The 18295-nt window shown below is 40.4% G+C and overlaps 3 protein-coding genes across 4 annotated transcripts in view; 2 read left to right on the top strand and 1 right to left on the bottom strand.

Moving 5' to 3' along the window:
• The first annotated feature begins 280 nt into the window (after window positions 1-280).
• Window positions 281-8147, top strand: noc4l (nucleolar complex associated 4 homolog). The gene is made up of 15 exons (XM_056588798.1): window positions 281-496; window positions 636-756; window positions 1174-1280; window positions 1371-1478; window positions 1879-2028; window positions 2508-2610; window positions 2805-2839; window positions 3054-3104; window positions 3422-3533; window positions 3909-3969; window positions 4289-4399; window positions 4713-4876; window positions 5360-5442; window positions 5558-5671; window positions 5831-8147. The coding sequence occupies exons 1-15, from the start codon at window positions 344-346 to the stop codon at window positions 5942-5944; spliced, it is 1587 nt and encodes a 528-aa protein (XP_056444773.1). The 5' UTR covers window positions 281-343; the 3' UTR covers window positions 5945-8147.
• Window positions 6621-9827, bottom strand: pus1 (pseudouridine synthase 1). The gene is made up of 6 exons (XM_056588799.1): window positions 9483-9827; window positions 9090-9307; window positions 8880-9017; window positions 8593-8695; window positions 6865-7562; window positions 6621-6758 (listed from the first exon to the last, which is right to left on the bottom strand). Exons 1-6 carry the CDS (start codon window positions 9547-9549, stop codon window positions 6729-6731), a joined length of 1254 nt encoding a protein of 417 aa, XP_056444774.1. The 5' UTR covers window positions 9550-9827; the 3' UTR covers window positions 6621-6728.
• A 2694-nt stretch (window positions 9828-12521) lies between these two features.
• atp2a2b (ATPase sarcoplasmic/endoplasmic reticulum Ca2+ transporting 2b) overlaps window positions 12522-18295 on the top strand; it is a 29038-nt gene continuing 23264 nt past the window's right edge. Inside the window, exons 1-5 of one of the 2 annotated variants that reach the window (XM_056589340.1) lie at window positions 12522-13167; window positions 13463-13480; window positions 13580-13662; window positions 15012-15116; window positions 17686-17824. In XM_056589340.1, coding sequence (XP_056445315.1) covers window positions 13050-13167; window positions 13463-13480; window positions 13580-13662; window positions 15012-15116; window positions 17686-17824 — 463 coding nt within the window. In that variant the 5' untranslated portion in view covers window positions 12522-13049. The remainder of the gene's footprint in view (window positions 13168-13462; window positions 13481-13579; window positions 13663-15011; window positions 15117-17685; window positions 17825-18295) is intronic. The other variant, XM_056589341.1, reaches the window with a different exon arrangement.

Here is an 18295-nt window from a genome sequence, read left to right as displayed (position 1 = left end):
TATTGGTAATATTCACGGCTTCAGACTGATTTTGTGATGAAGGCCAAAATGATGAAATTACAAATAAATACATAATTACAAACACAAGTACATAAATAAATGGGTTGCTTAGTATCTTTATATTTTGTCAAATTCCATGTATTAACCCAAATAATTTATTGAATACATAATTTGGCTACAAAATATTGTATTTAGAAACAAAAGGTGTGTACGTTGCAATTTAATTTTTTTGGTATAAAGTGTATTACCCGAGTTGACCACGGGGAGAAGCAGTGAGCATATTGGCTACCAATTGACCGCTAGAGCCGAAGACGCTTCCTGTTATGCTCTGATCAAAAAAAACATGGCGCCGGCCAAGAAGCGCAACGTGTGTTCCAAAACCACATCAGCCAATGCTGCAAAAAAGGCTAAAATCGACCCGAGTTTACAAGTTCAACAAATTATTGACAGCCGAAAAAACGCTAACGATGTTTTTGACGTTCTCGATTGTCTCCAGGTATGTTTTGGTCTGCAGTGTGTCCATTCAACGTAGGCAAATCACTCCCAACAATTGAAACATACATGCTTCACTCAATACTGCATTATATGTGCTCTGTAGACATGACATTAACCACAAATTCCCACTTTTATTACAGTCAGAGAAAGAAAAGGAAGTCATATCTGCCATCAATGCATGTTGCAATTTATTTGTTGCTCTTCTGGAGAGAAAAGACCTGTTCATTGGGAAACTTATTGATGAAGAAGCGATGTTGACTGGTGAGTTGGTTTGTTTTTCTCTTATAATCTAGAAAATTAAGAACTGCATATTGCTAAACAAATGATGTGTGGCTGCAAATGAAATGTCCTACTCAGTTGTTTAACGCATGGGAGTTTCTTCAACACCTGTATGTAGAAGAATAGGCCGAGTCCTCTTGTTTCTGAGGGATGTTTTCAATTGTCTAATAGGACCGAACCCCCACCGCAAACAGCTGGTCTCAGCTGGAGATCACGCTAAATCATACATCATGTATACGTTAAATGTTCATGTGTGTTTTTAACATGGTTAGAAAAGGATTGTTGCTGCTATCTGTGGAAAAAAAACATAACATAGGATTACATTTGTAACAGATTCAGGGTTTCCTCAATGTTCGGGGCTTAACCCACATACCCACCGTGTGTGTCCATGTTTAACAGGGGAACACAATGCCCAAGATAAGTATTCCATGTTCATGCGGCATCGTTACAACGACTGTGTGGAGACGTTGCTTGAGCACCTCGTCCACAAGTCTTACGGAGTTAAGGTGAGCTGAAAAGTCTTCGGATACTTCAAGAAAATATCCCGTAATCTGGTAGTTGCGTGGTGTTGTGCTAATGCAGTTAGTCCTTTACAGGAGTGTGCCCTCGTTGCCCTGATGAAGCTGGCCGCTGCGGAAGGACAGTACCCTCTGGAGGATTTGGATTGGAGCGAACACGTCAGCTTTCCAAGAACACTTATTCTGGTATATTTATTCAAAAATATATTGCTATTCAAGGGAATAGTGTGCATATCTATAGCAATTTATTTTATAGACCGATATACCTACGGTACTAGTTAATTCCAGGCAGTGGTCGGGAGGCTCTGATGATACTAGTGCTGCAACGATGAGCAGATTAATCAAGTCGATTCAACAGAAAACTTATCAAATTATTATCTTAAAATTGATAAATGGTTTAAGTACAAATGACACATCATCACTTGCTGTTGAATTCAATAGTACAGTGTTCAAATATTTGGTTAATAATAATCCTTATAAAAAGGAATGGTTTAGTTTTTCTCGGCTGCTTGTCAGATAAAGCAAGGCCCGTCTAACACTGTTATTTGCGGTCCTAAATTACACTATGTTGACCCTGTGTTTCCAGGGGGTGGTTGGAAGGCTGCTCTCCAAGGCAGAGGACAACACTATGCTGATCTCTAGGTTCACGGAGTACTTGGAGATGGTGGACGTCCGCTACTACGTCATGAGCTCCGTCCGGGTGAACGTGGGCACGGTCATGGTTAAGAGCAAAGGGGTAGGTAGTAGCCTTGTGCAACATTGAGAGGAGGCGCACGTACATTGTGTGTCAGGCCGTGGATCTTTTCAGATTGTCAGTCTAGCGCCCATTCGCCTCTGGCTTTCTGCTAAACCTTCAGCGGTTTGCCGCTAATTGCCGTCGCATCCACTGTTATATTTTTGACTGCTTGACAAGGTGCTCATTTGGCCAAAGAATCGTGTCAGACTGGGGATACATCAGTGATTTTCCGTGATTGTGTCATCCGATACAAACGCATCACGCCGTTGTATGGCCACAAATAACAAATGGGATTTGGTTACAAGGTCTGAACGTTGTGATTGGTCCGATAATTAACAGCAATTCCACATTTATACCTTACCGCGACACTGCTGGCGCTTGAACTTAGTGCGATCAAGTCTCCGCCTGAGCACTAGGAATAAATATTGGAACAGACCCTTGTTGCTTCATGTTCTAAATAATCCTGTTATGTCCCACAGGAAGTGATTCCCGTGTACCAGAACAACGTGTTTACGTTGGTGTCTAGCATCATCATGCCGAGCCAAGAGTCTGAGCTCACAAACTTCATGGTCAAACAGAAAGGTTTGTACATAATTACTTGTTTATTGATTCTACAATAGTTATTAGTTCTAGTTCTTTAGTTACTTTATGCTTCAACCAGTTAAGAACAAATCCTACTACTACAAAACGTATTTAACTTGACCTCAATACCGCTTAATGTAAATAATATTGGTTACCGGTTTATATAAATCATTCATTGTTTTATTTCCAACCAGATAAGCATTCTGAGTGGAAAGCAGCTAAATTAAACGTGAGTATACCATTCTTTCATGTGTTGCTCAATAGACTAATTCAAAGCATTCACATTCAAAGCATTCAAATGATTGCATATCGTCAAAGCAACGATATGCAATCATTTGACTGGGAATCGCTGGACTTGTGTATATATGGAGTTGAGAAGTGGTTTAATTCAGAAGAGGTTGAACAATAGTAACCCAAGGACACCATGTGCTTCTACATCTCAGGAACACAAACGCTCCTTTGAGAGGATGTGGCTCGGATTTCTAAAGAATAAGGTATGCACCCTTATTCAAACATCTTTCAGTTTCTATACTTTCTGAAGGTAATAATAATAATAATAAATGAAATTTATATAGCGCTTAATATGGTACTCTAAGACGCTTTACATATTAGCCTATCAAAACTATGTAAGACAGACTAGGAATAAAAGAAAAACAGAGGTTAAACATGAAGAATAAGGTGGGAGTTAGGTGGGGAAGGCTAGTGTGAAAAGGTATGTTTTGAGGGCAGATTTGAAAGAAGAGAGGGTACAATGTATATACTATATTACAAGACAGTTTATCTTATGCTGTTTCCCATCTGTTTGCTGTAGTTGCCAAGCAACATGTACAAAAAGATCCTGGTGATTCTCCACGACTCCATTCTCCCTAACATGAGCAACCCAACGTTAATGATTGACTTCTTGACGGCTGCCTATGATGTCGGTGAGTAACGGCTGAGGAGTGAGCACTGTAGAGCAACTTCATCATGTCTACTTATTCAGAAACCGCCTCCATTTTAAGAGTCCCCAAGGTATTATATATTTTTTAATGCTCTGACTAGTTCTGTTAACCCCAGCCATAATGTATGGCTAACCTCTAAATTGCAATAACCCCATTACTATGACATCTTTTTTAATACTTTTACTCCACTTTTCTTCGGTCTTGAAACATCTCGATTCAAAGTAATTTGCTCTAATGTTATATCTTTATACAATGCTTTGGAAGTATAGGAAAAACAACTGTGATACCATCTATATTAAATTAACCTTATCCAAAATGACCAGAATTTTACTTTATTCCATTGAATGTGCTATGCAGGAGGAGCAATCAGTCTACTAGCCCTCAATGGCCTGTTTATCCTCATCCATCACCATAATCTGTAAGTATCTTCTTGTTTAGATCCATGGGGAATTATAAAGATCCATTCAATTCCAATTCCCTGCCTTTTAATGTCCAAACAGTGATCAGGAGATGATCTCCTTGTTGTGAATCTATAGCACTGGCTGCTGTGTTCTATGTTGCTCATTATACGTTCTGGTGGAAAGCACACCTCGGATCCATTTCCGGTGCCAACTGTGTTAGAATTACTGTATTTGCAATAAAGGTTTTTCTTATGAAGAAACACAAATAGTCCACTCATGGACATCCGTATGAGAACTGTCAATTCTTGCTTTACGGGATAATGTGTTATATTTCAGAGATTACCCGGATTTCTACAAGAAGTTGTACAACTTGCTAGAGCCCTCAGTGTTCCATGTAAAGTACAGGGCTCGCTTTTTCCACCTCGCAAACCTCTTCCTCTCGTCCACGTAAGTTAAAATTTTTTTAGAGTTCTCCCATAACAATCCTATAAACATGAGTTCAATTACATAATACATTACATCGACGTTAACAGCATTGTGTATTAGGATTTTTGTATTGTTTTCTGAGTTCAAACCAGCTACAACTCTATTCTAAATGGAGACAATCCTGTTAATTAGTTGGAAATCCACACCCCATTCTGTATGCACCTGTACCATATATATTGTCTTTACCACGTACATATTTTTTATCATTACCCTATTGTGTATATCAACCACATGTATGTCTGTTTTATAAACTGGATGCCTGTGCCCCCTCCAGCCACTTACCGGTGTACCTAGTGGCGGCGTTTGCAAAGCGCCTGGCGCGCCTGGCTCTCACGGCGCCACCAGAGTCCCTCCTCATGGTGCTTCCCTTCATCTACAACCTCATCCGCCGCCACCCCTCCTGCAGAGTCCTCGTCCACAGGCCCACCACCGCAGACGGTAGGCGCGGGTCTTCAGAGGGGCCTTTAGCGTCCCGGAGGGACTCTTTATCGAGAACTTTCTTATTGGTTAAGGTCTGCGCTTAGTTAAGCTTGGTATAGGAGTCGGCGCTTTTGTTAGGAAATGTGTTTGAAGGATTGGCTTCCACGTTTTACGCCTCGTGCCCACTGCCTCCGTCCGTTGACTGATCCCCATTGACTTTGAATGGGGACGGACGCGCAATGCATTGTGGGTCCGTTCTCTCCGTTGGAGCCTTCGGCTCTGTCAAAAAGTTGAAAAAATTTCAACTTTTTCGGCAGCGACGGATCCATCATCCAATCGGATCGTGTATGCAAATGTTCGCAATGTCTCGGGCTCTGACGACCCCGGAAAGCTCCCCCATCCGTCAGCCGACGTCCTTTGACTGACGGTGCAATGGGCATGAGGCGTTAGAGAATACGTAGTCGAGACGTTAGTGAGCCAACCGGTGTTCTTTTGTTACAGAATCTTGTGAGGACCCGTATTTGATGGACGAAGAGGACCCTATCCTGAGCCATGCCTTGGAGAGCAGCCTTTGGGAGATAAAGGTGCGCGCATGCTCTTCAATGTCCACGTGCTTTAGATCACAAGTGGTACTTTTCCCACTAAATTAGCAGTATGTACATTTAAGCCCTACGCCAATGTTTTTGTATTTCCCCGCAGACCCTCCAGAGTCATTACCACCCAGATGTGACCAGAGTGGCCTTGAAAATTAACAAGCCTTTGTCGGTGCCAGAGGAGGACATAGATCAGCTGTTGGAGATCACGAATTTTGAGGTAATGTGGCATTTGATGGGAGTCAACATTCTTAAAAGGAATGGTACAGGCTGAAAAGCTTTGCCGGCTTATCGTTCATCTTTTTAGTTATGTCTGCATATTGTCAAACTGTTCTGGCAGTGAACCAAAAATAACCAAAAGTTTTTCCATCCTTTTTAGCTAATGGAAAGAGACCTGAAAGCGACTAAGAATGTTCCGCTGGAGTTTGAACCGGCAAAGAAGCTTCTCCAGGGAGGAGGGGGCATTCTTGGTCAGCACTTCTGCCTGGAGTAGGAGTGTGTTGGTGGTCCTTCTTTTGAAACGAAAACCTTTTGGGGTCTTTCATATCTAGCCCCCCCCGTTTCGAGAACATTTTGTAGGAACTGCTGTGGAATAAATGCTGTCATCTTGCACCTGATTTGATCTGCAATATTTCCTATAATTCATTCCATTTAAAGGGGACATATTATACCACCAGTTGTGAGTGATTAGCCTTACAAGCAGTTTGGAAAATCTGCCCCATATGACATCACTAGTGGGCTTGTCCACCTAGATCAGTCTACCAGCCTACCCAGTGGACTGAAGTAAACGTTGCTCATCTATCCAGCACAGATCTCGGTGGACACGCCCACTAGTGAAGTCATGGGGTAGATTTTTCGAAACGGCTTGTAAGGCTATACACACACCCCTGGTGGCATAATGTCCCGTTTAAAGTTTTCTATTTTGTTATTTTGAAATCAATCTATCCAAAATTAGAAAATCCAACATTGCCTCCCTGTGCAAAGATAAGTCAGTGCAGAACTGGCTTGGTTCTAGGCAACTGAAACCACAAGCCTGTTCAAGAGCGCAAATCCTACTACCGAATGATCTTGTAAGTGACGGTCCATTATACAATCTTCATTGGGTTTGTTGTTCCACATTTGAGTGACATGATAAATAAAATTGCCTTGAGTAAACAAAATCAGGATTTAACAAAGAAGGCTTCTGTGTAAGTCAGTTGTAAGAGAACAGGTTTTTATTCGACCGCACAAAATTAAATCACGTCGTTCACCAAAATAAAAATAAACTTGATATTGGTCTAATCGGATTCATTCCCCACATCATTTTCCTGTAGAAAAAGAAAAAAAATAAGCAAATGAACAAATTGCATGTAGATAAATAGATCATGTATCTGCCTTCGTCCTGCCCTTTATTTATCACATTAAAACAGTTACCTGTTTCTGGTCCTTCTCCCGGCGATCCGCCGCCGACGCCTCGTAGTCATGGATGGGAAGGGAGGCCATCCAGCTGATCATCGAGTGCTCTTCCGACTCCGTGTCCACGATGCTGGGGTAGATGTGGGCCTTCTTGAAGCCCTTAATCGACTCCTCCTCCGCGGCCCAATCCAGGCGCTGGTGGAGGCCGTCCCCGCCGAAGCGCTGGTTGTAGCGGTCAAAGTGCACCCTCTCCAGCACCAGGCCCAGTCCAGGGGCCCGGGGGATGTCCACCTTGTCGTTGCCCCAGCTGCGCTCCAGCACCTCCTCCTTGGCATAGCCCTTGATCACTGCGATCACCAGGCCGATCATCTTGCGGATCTGGTGCAGCATGAAGCTCTGGCCGCGCACCGTGATCACGGCGAACTCTGAGTCGCCGCTGAGGAAGGGCTCCTCGCAGGACATCTCCGTGATGTAGCGGCGGGCGCTGGGGTCCTGGGGGCTTTTCTGCGAGGTGAAGTTGTGGAAGTTGTGCGTGCCTTTGTAAAGGGAAAAGAGCGAGTTGGCTCTGGTGAGGGTCTCTGGGTCCAAGCGGAAAGCGGCCGACTTCTGGGTGTCGTAGTCCTTTGGGGCAAAGGCCACAGTGGGAAGCATGTAGGAATATGTACGCGCATCACAGTTGTTTTTGGAGTTGAAGCCTTGGGTCACTCGTTTGAAACCTATGGCAAAAAGAAAAGGCAAAACGTTTAAAGGCATATACACATTATATTCATTTAATCAACTTAAGTAGCATTGTGTAAGATTGAGCCGCTCCTAGTGAGTAGACATCCAGAAATCAACCAATTCAGTCCACTAACTGGTGTCACAAATGTGTGACTCCAACTATCGTAACTCATCTGTGTGGCATGAGTAGGACGACTTTTGGGAGTGTCAATGGTAAGATTATTTTAAACAAAAAAGCTAAAGGTAGGTTTTTATTTGTAGAATATATCAGTATAGCATGTTCAACATTGAAATCATTATCAATTAGCATTTAATACAGATATGTTCAGGTTATTTTAAGCTAAGATCTAGTTGAAATGATACCCATCGTGAATTTAAAACGCAGGTCAGCCATATTTTAGAAGGTTTTTTTGCCATTTGTTGAAATAAGGCTTACATCCCAACGGCAATCAATAAATAAAGTCCTGATAAAAAAAACCTGTCCAATAATTTCATCCAGCCTAAATGAAATAACTGCATGGTCTGGTTGTCGCACTTATTGTGCATGGCCGGTGTCTACCGCAAGCTAGGAAGACCGTTTGCTAATAGCGAGCTTGTTATGGTTTTTGAGGGAGGGCTGATGGGAGGGTTGGCAGTCTTTCAAAATCTAGCTGACTGGCTGGTTTCTCAAAATTGCCTACCCTAGCTTCAATAGCTTTAAATGACATCATGGTGCGTTCTGATGTGAACATCTGTATAGCCAGAGAAATCCAAGTAACGGTTGTTTTCCATTAAGTGCCAACTAGTCACTCAGTACTACGACATTTCCCAGCTTGTGCCCAACTTTATGAAACAAATTGTGGGATCCCAGTAAGACCAAATAACTAACTACTACAAATCAACGCCTGAGGATTTGAACAAATGAGTGATGGATGGTTGTTCAAATTTGTCCACCAAACATCTTAAAGATGGAGATAGTATTTCAGTTGTCTAAAGTAGTTTAACATTTCGATAACATGCACATTTAATGAAAGAGCGAAATCTCACCTAGAATTCTGATTTGCGCAGGAAGATGCTTGTTGATATTTTCCATTATGTCTTCAATCAACCGCAGCTTAAGTGACACCACCTGGCCTGCTGCAGACACACCCTGACAAATATAAATGTTCACGCATTAACAAGTGTACCACTGTAGACTATTGAATGTAATACATGAAATGAATAAATCAAAACCAAATATTGTTAAATTCATTGACTCTTTTGTAAATACAAATTAATTTAATCAATTAACAAATTAATTGTTGAAGGGCTGGATACAATATTTGATTACATACCTTATCTGTTCTTGCACATCTTTGGAAAGACATTTTCTTCATTTCATCTCCATGGTTTTCAGGAATGCAGCCCGATTTAATAAGAGCGGAGACTAACTCATCTTCAATCGTTCTGAACTGCGAGGTTCCAGTATTTCGCTATAATACACAATTTAAATAAATACACTTCATCTGATTATTCTCGATTGATCTTAGAGTTTGGCTACATACCTGCATCCCATAATATCCTTTTCCAGAATACGCCACGAGTAGAACCACCTTCTTTTTAGGATACTTCTTTTCATTGTCAACGTTTTCTTCTTCTAACTTGACCTTTTTTGTTATCTGCTCATCTTCAACAGAGATTGCCTCCTCGTTGACTCTTTTAGTTGACATCGTGGTTAGCAGCTCCCCTTGGCTCATCGTGCAACGTGATCTATGTTGGAATCCTGCAATCAATAGACAATCTGGTCAGGCCAATTCTCCTTTATCTCTCCATATGACCAGTATATTTAGTTTTTTTTTTTTACCAATTAAAAGTTGAAGAATATGAGAATTAAAAGAACAGCCTACTGTCATTAACAATAAACAGGCGAGATTAAGACCGTGTATTGATTTACTCACCTTTGTAATTGAAATGCAAGAGTTGCGCGTTAGTTAAGGCACGAAGAAGATGTGGTATTTTCAGCATCACTCATTTGGTGGCCATAAGAGACATTCAACAGAATGATGATAACGGCTGGGCAAGTAGTTGCTAAAGGGTGGATCGTTTATAAAATATTCTAAATGAAAAGCATTAACACTGCTCCGTATATACTAAGTCCAGAAAAAATGATGGCGGTCCCTAAACACAAAACATAATCTGGTTACCAATAAGTTCCCAATGAACTTATAGTATACTATCTAAAGCTAACATTAGCACTTGCGGCCACAACATTCACATGGCGATGGCAGCATTCAACTTTGACCCCTGATGGAAATATCGCGTGATTTACTGTAAAATGCATTTTTTGACGGGATTTCATTGCTGTTTGACTGGACGTGTGAGTCAATGCCATATATGTTTTATAAGAACAACGGTCTAAGCTCATATTATACGTAATTTTCGATGTTGGTACAATGATGATCATTATAATAACTATCAATAATGTTGTTGTTACTGATAAAATTGTCAAGTGCATAGGTCTACTTTGATTGAAAATAAAGAAAAGTACTTCTCTATTAAACATGCCTTATTTTAGGCAAGTTATTGTCTTATATGATCATACATGAGTTATGTAAATATTATAATAACAGGTAATACCTCTATATAAATATATACATATCAAGCTATACCATAAACTTGCTTTTCTTCTTAATTTTACTTCCAATTACATATTATAGCCTATAGAGTGTACCAAATAACTGAAAGTCCTTGGCAAGGTAAATTATACTATATTTATCTCAAAAGTATTTTGTTGCAGTAGCTTAAGGAGGGTTAGTAGAATACACAACGGGAGGCTAGGATATAGCTTCCACTCATTATGGCCATGTTCATTACAGAAAGGAATCCATGTGTTCAGTTCTGGTGACTCACTGTTGACATCACAGTTGGTCTATGTGCATACCATACATGTAGAGTTCAGTAGTTATTTTGTGTTGTTATCTTTGTCCACTTGGGAGCAGCAAAAGGAAGCAAAATAGAATAAAGCAACCTCCCTGTCTTATAGAAAATAACTTTGTTAATCAATATTATGGGGAATCAATCTACACATTTAATTAACAGAACCCAATCTGCATACTCTGGTTAATGTATTTAGTTAAACAAATGTACAAGTGATCGAACACTAGCGTGCACAGTGGTTTCCACCTGAAATAAGTGGTTCAAGAACACAAGAGAGGATCCCTGCATGGTTGAGTCACTGTATCAAACATTTATATGTAACCTTTGAACTTTGCTCTGGGATGAGCTGACTTGTCGGTGTGATCCATGGTCCATACACCTTTATATGGTTATCTGTTTCTTCTGCAGAGCACGTCGTACCAAACATAGACCTGTTGTACTATGGGAAACTTTCGCAGTGCCGATCCATTAAAGCACTTGAGATACTTTTGTATGCAGAGAATACCGTTTAAAACCGTCATGTCATCGTTTTCCTACTCCATTCTGTCCGCATTCTGTTACTCCTTGCCGTTTCGCTCACATATTTTAGGTATTATTTGTTTTTTTACCGAGAAACATTAGACTTATTACAGGTTAGTTATGGCAGTATTGGTTGTTGGACAAGACAAGGGCATATTGAGGATATTTTATAACTAAAAATGTTTTACTCCATTTCAGTGTTAAGTCAAATGTAAATGTATTTGTAAAGCACATTTAAAAAACAACAGTTGACCAAAGTGCTATAAAAAACAAAGAAACTACAATAAAACCAGTAACAATCATACATTTGAGACAATGATAATAATATTAACAATAGTAATAATAACAGTAATAACAATGATAATGTAGGCTAGAGGTTGCATCATATGCAATGAATCAATGTGCAAGCAGGATCAAAAGACTAAAAGATGAGATGAAGATGAGGTAAGGTTATACTGAATTAAAAGCAATAGAGTAGGTTTTAAGATTTGATTTAAAAATAGCTACAGAGGGGGACAATTTAATAAGCAGTGTCAAGCTATTCCAGTTTAGGGCCAACGGCAGCAAATGCCCTATCTCCTCTAGATTTGTGTTTAGTTTTGGGAACAGCCAGTAAGAGCAGGACAGAGGATCTGAGACTTCTTAGTGTATTGGACGAGTAAGTCTGATAGGTACGTGTTTTTTTTCATTTAAGCATTTAAATGTTAGTAGCAGTATCTTAAAATGTATTATATGGTGGTCAGGGAGCCAGTGAAGGAAAGTAAGTAGTGAGTAAGCAGTATAAATGCTGAATGACCACCAAGTAGCCTATTGAAGCATAAAGCTATGCGATCTTTGTCAATCAACGTTATTAAAGTTGTATCAAAATAGCTTTCTAATAAATACTCTTAATAAAAACTGTCTGTGAATAAAGTAACAATATACCAGCTACCTAACCCTTTGAAGTTGAGCTGAAGTTTTAGATTTACGTGAACCGTTATGTGTTCAGGTCCAGAGCCTCTTAAAAAGGGGAAGAAGAGACAGTGACAGGTCATCATTCCAGCTTTCAATCCCATCTCTTTCGATTCAAACTTGCTATTGGATTTGTTGGTATTAACAGAGCAGAGGGATGGGGACATTGTCTTATTTCAGTAACACTGTTTGACCCCTTAAGGTCCTGGAATTTATGACTTTACACATCATCATATTTAAAGAGACCCTATTTTACCACCAGGCGGGGTGTGATTGGCCATTAAAAAACGTTCAAAATTGTCCCTGCCCTGTGACTTAGTGACATCACAGGTAGTTGATGTGATAGATAGAGGAAGCCAACAGTTGCCCTTTAACCAAATTATTATGTAGGTATATATACGATTTTGTAATAAATGTAGTAATTTCATGTTTAATTTTGATAATGGACAATTACAAAATATGCATCAATATTATTAGAGAGAGAGAGAGAGAGAGAGAGAGAGAGAGAGAGAGAGAGAGAGAGAGAGAGAGAGAGAGAGAAAATAATGGGATTTCCGGAATTTCCAGCCAATGAGCGGATTCCACATGCGGACACGAAGCACTGCATGCGACGCACGCGAGAGGTGCAGCGGAGAGATGCGATTGGTGCCCTATACAAGAAGACTCGAGCGATTCCGCAATAGTCAACCACAGCGGACGGAGAGAGAGAGATCTTAACGGGAACTTAACCACATGTTTAAATGAGCGTCTTGCGCACATTATTTAGGATCACATATTCACAGGAATATCCTGTCGTCGTTGTGGGGATGTGAGGATTCAACCATTTCTGTCAAAGATAGAAAAACGCAACCGGCGAGTTATCCCAACAACTAGCTAGCCAGCGTTTACTTAGCTAGCGTGCTAACCGTTAGCCCTCAAGCTTCGCAACCACCATTCAATTTCGGTCCGGACTCCAAATCAGCCGGCCATCCCGTGTCGGTGTCCAAAGAGCAAGCAAAGTGTGTTGCGGGACACTTCCAACAAAGCGACTGTGTCATTTAACGGAAGAAAGCGCCTTCAAAGGTGAAGGTTGGAGGCGTAGGACGAAGGGAAGCGGTGTCCTCAAGTGACCATTCACCATGGACAACGCACACACAAAGACGGTGGAAGAAGTTTACAGCTTCTTTAACGTTAATGAAAGCACCGGTCTGGGTCTAGAGCAGTTCAAGAAACAGCGAGAGAAATATGGACCCAACGGTAAGGATTGGCACTGTGGGTCAAAAGTGAATGAGTTAGAGATCCCTATCGGCCATGACTTGGATGTTTAAACGGTGACATTCTGTGCTATCCTAATTGTCAACTCAACCGGCACGATTTAATGTGGACGTTGCATATTGTAATACTCTGCGATGAGAGGTCCGACACACCGGCGCTTGTAGATGTGTCTTACTTTTTAAGTTTCTTAGATTTGTGACAACTCAAACCAATGTAAAATGATAGCTACAAATGTATTTATGTCTTGTCTCTCTTTTGTCCATGGGGTGAACCGCAGAATTGCCAGCGGAAGATGGTAAGTGCGACACTATTTTTAATTAATTTAAAATAGATGGTATTCTGAATAAATTGTTTTGAATGCTGATGTATCGCAATAAAATGTCTTCTTGTATAGGTAAATCTCTTTGGGAGCTAGTGGTTGAACAATTTGAAGACTTGCTCGTGAGAATCCTTCTTCTCGCTGCCTGCATATCTTTTGTAAGTACATATCTTTTGTAAGTACAAATATTGTGTTATTTCACTATGTGAAATGTGTAAACGTACTTCAGTACACTGGTTAACAGTGACGGCATACCATTTCCTCAAAAGAGGTACAGTTAGTTTTGTGAGGACAGAAAAACCTGGCGTTCTTCCAGATTGGAAGTGTAATTCAGTTTATCAGACATATTAATCTCATTGACTACGTGTAGAAAACAATCTATGAGTGACCTGGACAAGGAGTTGGAAGGATCTAAGATATGTCCGGTAACGGAACATGGATGATATCTGAAATTCAAATAGTCACATCACATCCTACCTCCACTTTTTCTATTTTGTCATTGTGAGTGCACTTGCTCTGGTAGCATATCGTTGGTAAATGATCATCAAGGCATTCATAGAAATCACTTTCATGTTCAACCAGTTCAAATCGTAGTATGTTTTGGCTCTAAGGATCTGTGGTTTGGCTCTAAAGAATCGACACCCACCACACTAGTTGGGGAACAGATCATCAGTCATAATTTGGATTTCTAATCATCTTTTGAAATTAACCGATTTCACTCTTTGTATTATTAAAAGAATGCTGCGTGAATTGTTAGTAAAAACGAGAAGCGACTGTTGACTACTCACTGTTCCTTTTTATTGTGTAATACTCACGCATGCCATTTGTGCCTTATTCATGATAGTGGTTTGTAATGTCAGCAATAGCATCTGATTCATTTTGGTGGTGATTTGGTCAAGGTCTTTATTGTGTATTCCCACTTCAACACCCCAAGCTCTCAGTACTAAGCTGAATATGTAGTCAATCCCCAGGGCAAACTGTCAACTGTCCTTTGTGCTCCACCTACCAGTTAAAAAATGCAGGGTAGAGTTTTCTGTACCATAAATAATTGGTTGAATCAAATCTTGACACCAGGAATTATTATTAGAATTCCCAATTCTAATAAACGCTGAAAAATTCAATATGATTTGCGATTCTGTTTTTTATGGAAAGCCTGAGGCGGTTTGGAAAATAATAGTCAGAAGGTAATGCTATCCTGCTAAATTTCAGAAAAATAGACGTGTTCCTGGAAGTTAATTTGACTGGTTTGCCTTGTGTTGTACATGCTGTATTTGAAAAGGGCATGTACGACATGATCTTAGAACCTTTGCCATCCCTTTTGTATTTTGTTTGTATGCAAGCGTGGTAGTGTGAATAATGCATCCTTATTAAAAATGTCAATATACATTTCTTTATCGTTTTATAATACAGTTGATCTACTATGATCTTGTGCAGTTCCACTGCAATCAATTTCAGAGCGAATTAGTATTTGTATAATTCTGTGGTCTGAACCATTTTTCCTGTGTAGGTTCTTGCTTGGTTTGAAGAAGGAGAGGAGACCGTCACAGCTTTCGTGGAGCCCTTTGTGATCCTCCTGATTCTGATAGCAAATGCTATTGTAGGAGTATGGCAGGTATGCATACTTTTTTCTTCTTCTATACCTTACTTTTTCTTTGTTCAATGCACAAATATGACAGACTGCCTATAATGCAGCCTCTCTCTTATCACAGACTTGTAACTGCACCACTCAGTCTCTAAGGCAGTGAGCTTGCGCAATGGCGACTAAACACAGATTCTGGATGTCCTTCCCTTGGTGGGCACTGGGCAGACAAAGATACAGCCATGGGAGCTGCTAAAAACTTGTTTGTAATATAGTGCATGCATGTCAATCGATTGCATACTACCGAATGTGTCTATACCGCAGTATGGGATGAGTTGAACAGAAATCATGGCTGATTTACATCCTTAAAAGTTCCTAGGAATGGTTCTGCCTTTCAACTTTAGTTGTATCCACATGATAATCAAATGTAAGTATGGGGTAGTTAGTTTGAAATAAGTGTCTTTCATTTATCCTGTTATGTGGGATATACTGGAGCACTCGAAGGCAACCCTTGCGAGAACTTGCAAACTCCAAATTGACATACCAGAGTGGAACGGCCATATATTCTATTTTGGTATTCCATAATTGCAATCAAAGCTTGGAATATGTCCAGTTGGTCCAAGTCCACCTTGATGCTGAAAGGCTAATGAGCTGATCCCTCATATTAAGCTCTCCAGTCCCAGCTGTTCATCTTAAGGGAAGCTATCACTGCCTAACTATGTCTACAACAAGGAGTGCATAAGGAAGGACCCGGAAAATAATTTAAAATATAATTGAGAAATTGAAAATGGGTTTCACGATACCATTAGTTTCCCCAAAGGGCTCTTCTTTGAGTTGTTGCCTTGTGCTTGAATTAATGTGATGGCTGCAGTGTGTGACTGAAAGAATAGAGGGAGAGAAGAAGGACATATTAATAGACCTCATTTGAAGGCCTGCGGGTCCACACAGCGTTCCCCATCCAGGGTAAGGATAGATTTAGTGTCCCAACGGACCCCTCGGGGCAGAGAGACCAACCTTATACATTCTGGTTTCCTTCTCTCAGTCAACGAAAGCCCTTTTCTGTCCTACTTTCGCTGGCCTGGGTTGAAGTGGTGTTATTAATTAACCCTGCTGACCTGGGACATCCTAGTCTTAACCATCCACTGACATGGACCCTCTCAAATATAAATATTATAAAGATGACTGCTTTAGTGTCCGTCAACTAACAGGCTGCCTGAAACGGACTCTTATTCTCAAGTTTAGTTTACAAGGTACTTGGGCTAGCCTGACTACCTTATATCAAGCTTTGGATAAACTATAAAAAAAAAAAAAAACGGAATTCATTGTGCTTATCTTTCCCTGCGTGAATTGCAGTCAGCGGAGACCTCTGCTGCAGTATCATGTCGATACAGTTTCAACCAATCACAATGATACCTGAGAAAGAATCGCTAAGAAAGGGCGCTCACTGGGTTCAGCGGTGCGTGTGGGCTGTGAATACTTGTAATGTATACTGCAGGACTGCTTGCAGTATACATTCATTTTAAATAAAGCATTCGATTTATTGATCGAAAAGTCAGAAAACGTACCTAATATTTGAAAGTTCAGCCTCAGCAAATCGATTTGCGTGTCTTTGTGAAATGACTAAATTATTTTTAATGCCTCGAACATGTTCTTAAGCCACTGAAAACTTGAATGTTCTTCAAAAGAAAGTATATGGATGGCCGCTTCCCAGAAGGTCCTCACAACCACCCAGAGCATTGTAGTCCTGTATTTTATGGGTCCATTAAATGGTTTTGCTAATAATATTGTGTTTCTCACAGCAAGCAGGGTAGTTGCAACAAAAGCGGTGCAGGAGAATGATAATGGCAGCGAGGTAACATCGGCAGGGGCTTTAACCGAATACCCTTACGTTTCAGATGATGAATGGATTCTAAACGGATTCTAACTGGTTATCGGCAGTTCTATTGACTGATGTGTCTGCACAGACCTGGTCGCTGGCACTTTGAAGACCCTTTTTATTTAGTTTTGACACTCGGATAAAGCACGAGCACACTTGTCATGAACATGACTGGGCCCAATATTTGCAGACTTGTTGTACAACCAAATGAGGGATGTTTAAGTGTTATGACTGGAGTATTAATTAGGCCAGTCATGCATGTGGGAGTTGAGATCCTGTAATGAAGTGGTGTCCCATTTAGGCTTTGTTGAATCCTGTGATCTACATTGTGGCACGAAAACCAGTAATTAGTCCTACATTTACATAAATAATGATCTTCCAGTCTTACCGGCTTGGGTGAAGCAAATTAAACAAATATAGACCATCCGACCCTGGCTGTTATCACAATGGTTTTGCTAGTGTATGGCTACCCACAAAACTTAATGTATACAGTGTATAGGTATATACTAATTCTTAATAATAGGCAACATTTTAACATTACAAATTGTTGTATTAAAAAATAAGGAATGAATTTCAAATGGGATTATAGAGGAAGATTGACAAATCTAGTCCATACGTTGAATCCAACACATTTTTGTGGTTTCGTTTCAAAATCTTGCTGTCTTCGCTACTTTCTTTACCCCTCTCGAATCTTATCCACATCACCCTTTTTAATTGTTTTTTTAGGAGCGCAATGCAGAGAATGCCATAGAAGCGCTGAAGGAGTATGAACCAGAGATGGGGAAGGTTTACCGCCAGGACAGGAAGAGTGTCCAGAGGATAAAGGCCAGGGACATCGTGCCTGGAGACATTGTGGAGATTGCTGGTAAGATATGTGCTTTTAGACCAATGGGAATTGTTGCTGTGTGGTATATTATCTTGACTATCGGAGGCCTTGTAACATGTTAAGGGTGCCCAAAACCTTAACATTGATGTACGGTCTTACTTATCCCCTAAAATATAATCTTTTGCATCTGTAAATAAAAAAACATTTTTGCGTTATCCCCTGAACTCTGTTGCTGCTTGATCACCTGAACTCGTAGCCCGGTGGAGCACAGGTCAGCTGAGAGTAAGAAGAGTCTTGATGATGTATGACGGCATTGCTAACGTTCAAAGTGGCCTGTCATAGCAAGCCTCTGGGATACATTTGTGGTGGTTGAGCATGAATTCTTTTTTGCTTTATTTTCCAGAAATGGTTAAACTCTAGATGTAGTATTATGTGTTGAAGGGTTAAAAGTTGGTAGCCAGATTTGGTTGGCTGTCAACCATTTTGTCCTTAATAGTTGCCAACCAGGGG

Source organism: Gadus chalcogrammus, chromosome 4 (assembly GCF_026213295.1).
Source record: "Gadus chalcogrammus isolate NIFS_2021 chromosome 4, NIFS_Gcha_1.0, whole genome shotgun sequence".
Lineage (NCBI taxonomy): Eukaryota > Metazoa > Chordata > Actinopteri > Gadiformes > Gadidae > Gadus > Gadus chalcogrammus.
Note: the sequence above shows the minus strand (reverse complement) of the source record. Positions and strands in the feature narration are given on the sequence as shown.

Bases quoted from the DNA above. Each gene is read 5' to 3' on its own strand.
- pus1 (XM_056588799.1), bottom strand. From the start codon at position 9,549: ATGCTGAAAATACCACATCTTCTTCGTGCCTTAACTAACGCGCAACTC. The intron at 9,308-9,482 runs GTGAGTAAATCA...TATTGATTGCAG, and splicing joins CTTGCATTTCAATTACAAAG to GATTCCAACATAGATCACGT. The intron at 6,759-6,864 runs GTAACTGTTTTA...CTTTTTCTACAG, and splicing joins GGGAGAAGGACCAGAAACAG to GAAAATGATGTGGGGAATGA.
- noc4l (XM_056588798.1), top strand. From the start codon at position 344: ATGGCGCCGGCCAAGAAGCGCAACGTGTGTTCCAAAACCACATCAGCC. The intron at 2,611-2,804 runs GTTTGTACATAA...ATTTCCAACCAG, and splicing joins CTTCATGGTCAAACAGAAAG to ATAAGCATTCTGAGTGGAAA. The intron at 3,970-4,288 runs GTAAGTATCTTC...GTTATATTTCAG, and splicing joins CTCATCCATCACCATAATCT to AGATTACCCGGATTTCTACA.